The following is an 8,533-nucleotide window of genomic DNA, read 5'->3' as shown; positions in this document are numbered from 1 at the left end:
CCTCCTCCAGGGGGCACCAGCACGGACTCCCCCCTGCAGCCCTCTTGCCCCCTCCCCGCCCCATCTCCTCCCGCCCCCTGGGGAGCCTGGGTCACCCTCTCCTTCCCAACTACTGTTGGGAAGCCCCCTTCGCCCCTCAGGGGGGCAGAGCTGCCCCCAGGGCCCAGGTGACGATAGTGGCAGCCCCTGTCTCTCGGGGACTGCAGATGGCAGGGGGTCAGTGCGTATCTGAATCCAGGAGGCTCCATTGGCGCTGGTACCACGGACAGCTCCGAGCTGTAACCCCAGGGTTCCAGAGCGAAGGGCATGCCAGGAGGCAGAGAGTGCCTGGCAGGGGCAGCATGTTCTCTGGGGGGGGCACCGTGCTCACGAGCCTGGCAGCCCGGTATCTCCCTGCTTGGCACCAACATCTCAAAATCCACCAGCTCCCCGAAGGTGCCCAGCTGCTGTTGCGGGTTCATCTCCACATGGGTACATTGGTGTCCACGAGCGAGTGAACCTCTCTCCTGACACACTCACACACACTCTCTCTCTCTGCCTCGCTCTCTCACTCTGTGCTGCATTCTGATACAGTCCAGTCCATTTGTACACTGGCTGCAAACTTGCTTCCGGGTTTCAGACAAGCCACCCTCAGCCCCCGCCCTCCCTCCACAAACAAAACACACATCATTCTGGCCGATTTAAACAGGGGGCTTTCTGAGACTGCTTCATGCTCAGACTCTCAACACTCTCACTCACACACACTCTCACTCGTACACTCTCTCACTCATACACTCTCTCACACACACACTCTCACTCACACACACTCTCACTCACGCACTCGCTCTCACTCACACGCACTCTCTCACACACACTCCCTCACTCTTACACTCTCTCACTCATACACTCTCTTACTCATACACTCACACACACATTCTCTCTCATACACACTCTCTCACACACACACTCTCACTCACACACACTCTCACTCACGCACTCTTCTCACTCACACGCACTCTCTCACACACACTCTCTCACTCTTACACTCTCACTCATACACTCTCTCACTCATACACACACACACATATTCTCTCTCACACACATTCTCTCTCACACACACTCTCACTCACACACACTCTCTCTCACACATTCTCTCTCACACACATACACTCTCACACACACTCTCTCTCTCTCACACACACTCTCTCTCTCACACACACACACTCTCTCACACACACACACTCTCTCACACACACTCTCTCACACACACACTCTCTCTCTCACACACACTCTCTCTATCACACATTCTCTCTCACACACACTCTCTTTCACACACTCTCTGTCTCACACACACTCTCTCACTCACACATTCTCTCACACACACACATACACACACACACACACTGTCTCTCATTCACACTCTCTCACACACACTCACACACTCTCACTTGTACCTTCTTTCACACACACTCTCACACACCCACTCTGTCTCACATACACTCTCACACACACTCTCACACATTCTCTCTCACACACACACTCTCTCACACACCCACTCTGTCTCACATACACTCACACACACTCTCACACACTCTCTCTCACACACACACTCTCTCTCACACACACACTCTCTCTCACACACACTCTATCTCACACACACACTCTGTCTCACACACACACTCTCTCTCACACACACACTCTATCTCACACACACTCTCTCTCTCACACACACACTCTCTCACACACATTCTATCTCACACACACACTCTCTCTCACACACACACTCTCTCTCAAACACACACTGTCTCACACACACACACTCTCTCTCTCACACACACTCTATCTCACACACACTCTCTCTCTCACACACACTCTATCTCACACACTCTCTCTCTCACACACACTCTATCTCACACACACACTCTCTCTCTCACACACACACTCTCTCTCACACACTCTCTCTCACACACACACTCTCTCTCACACACACACTCTATCTCACACACACACACTCTCTCTCACACACACTATCTCACACACACTCTCTCTCACACACACTCTATCTCACACACACTCTCTCTCTCAGACACACTCTCTCTCTCACACACACTCTATCTCACACACACTCTCTCTCACACACACTCTATCTCACACACACTCTCTCTCTCACACACACTCTATCTCACACACACTCTCTCTCTCAGACACACTCTATCTCACACACACTCTCTCTCTCAGACACACTCTCTCTCTCACACAAACTCTATCTCACACACACTCTCTCTCACACACACACTCTCTCTCTCACACACACACTCTCTCTCACACACTCTCTCTCTCAGACACACACTCTCTCTCACACACACTCTCTCTCTCACACACACTCTATCTCACACACACACTCTCTCTCTCACACACACTCTCTCTCACACACTCTCTCTCACACACACACTCTATCTCACACACACTCTCTCACACACACTCTCTCTCTCACACACACTCTATCTCACACACACTCTCTCTCTCACACACACTCTCTCTCTCACACACACTCTATCTCACACACACTTTCTCTCACACACACACTCTCTCTCTCACACACACACTCTCTCTCACACACTCTCTCTCTCAGACACACACTCTCTCTCACACACACTCTCTCTCTCACACACACTCTATCTCACACACACACTCTCTCTCTCACACACACTCTCTCTCACACACTCTCTCTCACACACACACTCTATCTCACACACACTCTCTCTCACACACTCTCTCTCACACACACACTCTATCTCACACACACACTCTCTCTTTCACACACACTCTCTCTCACACACACTCTCTCTCTCTCACACACACTCTCTCTCACACACTCTCTCTCTCACACACACTCTCTCTCACACTCACTCTCTCTCACACACACACTCTATCTCACACACACACTCTCTCTTTCACACACACTCTCTCTCACACACACTCTCTCTCTCACACACACACTCTATCTCACACACACTCTCTCTCACACACTCTCTCTCACACACACACTCTATCTCACACACACTCTCTCTCACACACTCTCTCTCACACACACACTCTATCTCACACTCACTCTCTCTCACACACACACTCTCTGGCTCACACACAGTACCAGGGCCAGCCAAATTGTTAACAGCTTTTAGGTTTCGTTCCTCTGTAATGCGGATCAATAAAACTCTCTGGTGATATGCTTCAGCCTCTCTCACTCTCCCTCTCTCTCACTCCCTCCCTCTCTCTCTCTCTGCCAGTCTCCCGCCATCTCTCTCTCTCTCTCTCTCTCTCACTCCCTCCCTCTTTCTCTCTCTGCCTGTCTCCTGCCCTCTCTCTATAACCCTCTCTCTATACCAACTCCGTCTCTAGCTCTGCCTTGCCCCCACCAACTCTCGCTTTCTGTCACACTCTGACTCTCTCCCAGAAGCTAATTCTCTCCTACTCTGACTCCATATCTAACCCTGTCTATCTATCTGCATCTAACTGTCTCCCTCTCTCTCTGTTGCTCTCTTTGACTCTCCTGCTCTCTCTATCTCTCTCTTCTTAAATCACTCCTTCTCAGTTCCTTTCTAACTTTTCCTGGCCCTTTCTCTCAGACTCTATCACTCCCCTCTTCCCCAAGCCCTCTCTGTCTCTCCCTCCCCCTGTTTCACTCCCTCTCCCTCTCCCCGTCTCTCCCTCTCAACCCCGCTCTCTCTCCCTCTGACCTGATCACTCTTCCCTCCCTCTCTTTCTCCCATTCTGCTGTTTCCTTTCTCTTTTCCACACATCACAGTCTATCTCTGTTATATCCATCGAGCAGCCAGGACAGACTCCCCCCTCTCCCACTTTCACAATTTTCAGTCTCTGAAAAGTGCACACAACCACAAAACAGGACTGTGGTGAGGCTATTCGGCCCATTGACTTTCTTCTACAGTCAGGTGATCACAGAATCCATGCAGTGTGGAAACAGGCCATGCCGCAAACCAAATCCATAATACCTCTCCAGAAACGTCCCAGCCTTCCCCTCTAACCCCACATTTCCCACGGCCAATCCATGCATTCCTGGGCACTATGGGACAATTTAGCACGGCCAATCCACCATAACCCGCACATCCCTGGGCACTACGGGACAATTTAGCACGGCCAATCCCACCCTAACCCACACAACCCTGGGCACTACGGGACAATTTAGCACGGCCAATCCACCCTAACCGGCACATCCCTGGGCACTACGGGGAAATTTAGCACGGCCAATCCACCCTAACCCGCACATCCCTGGGCACTACGGGACAATTTAGCACGGCCAATCCCACCCTAACCCACACATTCCTGGGCACTACGGGGCAATTTAGCACGGCCAACCCACCCTAACCCACACATGCCTGGGCACTACGGGACAATTTAGCACGGCCAATCCACCCTAACCCGCACATCCCTGCGGAGGGTAGAATGTGAAGCTCCCTCCACAGGGAGCGGGGTGGGGAGAATGGGGGACCCGCTCCCGAGGGGAATGGGGAGGCCGGGGGAGAATAGGGGTGTTAAGGGGTGAAGCTGGGGATGACCAGGGAGGGAGAGACATAAGGACAGAGGGGAGTGTAGAGGGAGGAGGCTGATGCGGAACTGAGATACCACCGAGGGCCCAAGTGGCCTGTCTCTCTGCTGGAAATACATCTCTCTCTCTCTCTCTGTGTGTATGAATTCTGACTGCATGTTAATTACTTTAATGCGGTTGCAATCACCCCTTTCAGATAAAATGAAACATGAAATAAAGTAACTTCTGGCTGAGGGTGATAAGTCCATCGTGAGTGCTTTTAATACCCATTTCATCTCATATTCCTCATCAGGTTCCTTACACTCAGGCTTAATGACTTCCTTGTTGGTTAGAGCTCCCAAACACATACCTTCAGTCAACTGTTTGAAATGGACTGTTCTGCATTTAAATAGCACCCCTCATGTTCGCCGTGCAATCCCTAGTCGCAGCCCAAGCTGTTCCCAGTGGTTCATAGGCTGTGGGAGGTTGTCGGTCCTCTAGTACACAGCAAGATTCCACAAACGCAAACTGTGTTTTAACAAAAACACAGCACGTTCGCAGGCCGAGGGCATCACTGGCCAGGCCCAGCATTTATTGTCCCAGAGGGGGGTAGCTTAAGAGTCAACCACATTGGCTGTGGGTCTGGAGTCACATGTAGGCCCAGACCAGGTGAGGATGGCAGTCTCCTTCCTGAAAGAGCATCAGTGAACCAGATGGGTTTTTCCCCAACAATTGGTTCATGGTCATCGTTAGAGTCTTAATTCCCAGATATTTATTGAATTCAGATTCACCCTGGATTCAAACCCGGGTTCCCAGAGGATGATCTGGGTTTCTGGATTCATACTCCAGCGATAATACCACTCGGCCATCACATTCCCTCAGTCTGATTACACGATTATAGTTCAGGCCTATGTATCGGCCCTGTACAACAGAGACATTGCCAGCACTGACCCTCCGACAGCACCCACTCCCTCAGCACTGACCCTCCAACATCGCCTGCTCCCTCAGCACTGACCCTCCACAGCACCCACTCCCTCAGCACTGACCCTCCAACATCGCCTGCTCCCTCAGCGCTGACCCTCCACAGCGCCTGCTCCCTCGGTGCTGTCCCTCCGACAGTGCCCGCTCCCTCAGCACTGACCCTCCAACAGTGCCCCCTCCCTCAGCACTGACACTCCGACAGTGCCCGCTCCCTCAGCACTGACCCTCTGACAGTGCCCGCTCCCTCAGCACTGACCCTCCGACAGTGCCCGCTCCCTCGGCGCAGCCCCCCCAACAGCACCCACTCCCCCCGGCACTGACCTCCTGACAGAACTTGACTGTGTGAGTTTGAGGGAACAGATTGACCCAGAGTGAGGCCGAGAGTGAGAGACAAAGTGCGGAAGAGAAACACAATGCGAGTGAGCAAGGAGGAGAATCTGAGAGAGAGAGAGAGAGTGTGGGGGAGAGAGAGAGACAGAGAGAGCATGTGATAGAGAGAGAGAGTCTGAGAGACAGCTAGAGAATGTGTGTGAGAGATGAGAGTGAGACAGAGTGAAAGAGAGAGCGAGAGGGGGACGGGGGTGGGGCGCAAAAGCATCGAGACAGAGAAAGGGAGAGACAGAGCGAGGCAGAGATACCTAGAGAAAGAAAGAATTATTGGAGACATCGAGGGAGAACAAGGGAGAGATGCGAGAGAGATACAGCGTGAGGGAGTGACAGAGAGTGAAAGGTAAGGAGCAAAAGAAGGAGAGATGTTGAAGATGGACAGATAGTGAGAGAGACAGGGAATGAGAAAGTGAGATGGAGGGAATCTGAGTGAGGTTTGGAGAGATTCAGTTGGTCTTGTAATGTGATGACTTGGACCCCCATTCTGGAGGTTAGGCATTTCTGATTGCCTCCCATCTCCTCAACCACACACAAGTTTGAATCTGGGGAACATTGTCTCTCCCTCTCTCTGTCTCATCCGCTATCTCCATCCCTGTCTCCACACTGATGGACAAACCTGTCACTCTAACATGGAACATGCCAGGCACAGAATTTAATGATAATCTGCAGAATTTTACTGAGTGGGGTGGTCCTTGAGTTGCACAGTTCCGCAAAGAAAGCGATTTGTATTGGTTCAGTGTTTAGTAGCGCTGCCTCCTGGCACCAGGGACCAATCCCAGCCTCGGCAGCTGTCTGTGTGGAGTTTGCACATTCCCCCTGTGTCTGCATGGGTTTCCTCATACAGTACAAAGTTGTGTGGGTTAGAGTGGATTGACCATGCAAAATTGTCCCGTAGTGACCAGGGATGTGCAGGTTAGGGTGGATTGGCCGTGCTAAATTGTCCCGTAGTGCCCAGGGATGTGTGGGTTAGGGTGGGATTGGCCATGTAAATTGTCCCGTAGTGCCCAGGGATGTGCAGGTTAGGGTGGATCGGCCGTGCTAAATTGTCCCGTAGTGCCCAGGGGTGTGCGGGTTAGGGTGGGATTGGCCATGTAAATTGTCCCGTAGTGCCCAGGGATGTGCGGGTTAGGGTGGATTGGCCGTGCTAAATTGTCCCGTAGTGCCCAGGGATGTGCGGGTTAGGGTGGGTTGGCCGTGCTAAATTGTCCCGTAGTGCCCAGGGGTGTGCGGGTTAGGGTGGGATTCGCCGTGCTAAATTGTCCCGTAGTGCCCAGGGATGTGCGGGTTAGGGTGGGTTGGCCGTGCTAAATTATCCCGTAGTGCCCAGGGATGTGCGGGTTAGGGTGGGATTGGCCATGTAAATTGTCCCGTAGTGCCCAGTGGTGTGCGGGTTAGGGTGGGATTGGCCGTGCTAAATTATCCCGTAGTGCCCAGGGATGTGCGGGTTAGGGTGGGTTGGCCGTGCTAAATTGTCCCGTAGAGCCCAGGGATGTGAGGGTTAGGGTGGGTTGGCCATGCTAAATTGCCCCGTAGTGCCCAGGGATGTGTGGGTTAGGGTGGATTGGCCGTGCTAAATTGTCCCATAGTGCCCAGGGATGTGCGGGTTAGGGTGGGTTGGCCGTGCTAAATTGTCCCGTAGTGCCCTGGGATGTGAGGGTTAGGGAGGACTGATGATGGCAAATGCAGGGATAGGGCTGGAGGAGCGGAGTCTGGTTGGGATGCTCTTCGCAGGGTCAGTGTGGACTTGGGAGTGACCGGCCTGTTTCCACCCTGAAGGGAGTCAATGGAACTTTATGAAGGTTTGAGGAATCAAAGCTTTGGGAAGTTGGTATTCACTGCAGAGATTTCCTTTCTATCCTTTCAGACTGGTCTCCAGCCCCAGTCCTCAGACAGGAACATCTTCACAGCTCCCTGTTCTCAGTAAAATTGAAATCCCGATTGGTGTAGCTCTGATCGAAAACTCTCAATCTCAGACAGAACTGTTGGTGTGTGAGAGTGCACTGGAAGTGAGGGTGTGTTTGTCAGTGAGGGTGAGCGTGTGTGAGTATGAGAGTGTCAGCATGAGGGAGAGTGTGTGTGTGTCTGGGAAAGTGAGAGAAAGTGTGTGTCTGTCGATATATCTATGTCTTTCTGTGCATACGTGTAGTGTGCATGCCTGTGTAACTGCACATCTGTGTGAGAGTCAGTGGAAGCATGCATGAGAGATAGTGCGAAAAACAGTGTGTGAGACAGAGGGAGAGAGAGGGAGTGTGAATTTGTGTGTGCACGTGTCAGAGGAGACTGTGTTTGTATGAGGAGTGTGTGTGCGAGAGAGAGAGAGAAAGAGTGTGTGTGTGTGCATGCACATGAATTGGGAGTGAGAAAGAGAGACTGTGTGTGTGTGCATGCGTTTGGAGTGTGTGTGTAGGGAATGTGTGTTTGTGTGTGTTTGTATGAGGAGTGTGTGTCTGTATGTGTGTGCATGTGTATGTGCGTGAGAGAGAGTGTGTGTGTGCAAGAGAGAGAGAGAGAAAGAGTGTGTGTGTGTGTGCATGCACATGAATTGGGAGTGAGAAAGAGAGACTGTGTGTGTGCATGCGTTGGGAGTGTGTGTGTGGGGAATGTGTGTTTGTATGAGGAATGTGTGTCTGTATGTGTGTGCAT

The 8,533-nt window shown here is 52.0% G+C and overlaps 1 protein-coding gene across 1 annotated transcript in view; it reads right to left on the bottom strand.

Annotated features, from left to right (window-relative positions):
- Nucleotides 1-461, bottom strand: part of LOC125449699 (one cut domain family member 3-like) — a 16,207-nt gene extending 15,746 nt beyond the window's left edge. The window contains exon 1 of the mRNA XM_048525572.2: nt 1-461. This exon is cut by the window's left edge and continues 245 nt beyond it. Within this exon, the coding sequence (XP_048381529.1) occupies nt 1-461 (461 nt within the window).
- Between the last annotated feature and the right edge of the window lie 8,072 nt (nt 462-8,533).

This window comes from Stegostoma tigrinum, chromosome 47 (genome assembly GCF_030684315.1).
Source record: "Stegostoma tigrinum isolate sSteTig4 chromosome 47, sSteTig4.hap1, whole genome shotgun sequence".
Taxonomy (NCBI): Eukaryota; Metazoa; Chordata; class Chondrichthyes; order Orectolobiformes; family Stegostomatidae; genus Stegostoma; species Stegostoma tigrinum.
The sequence above is the reverse complement of the archived record's forward strand: the minus strand, read 5'-3'. Positions and strand labels throughout refer to the sequence as shown.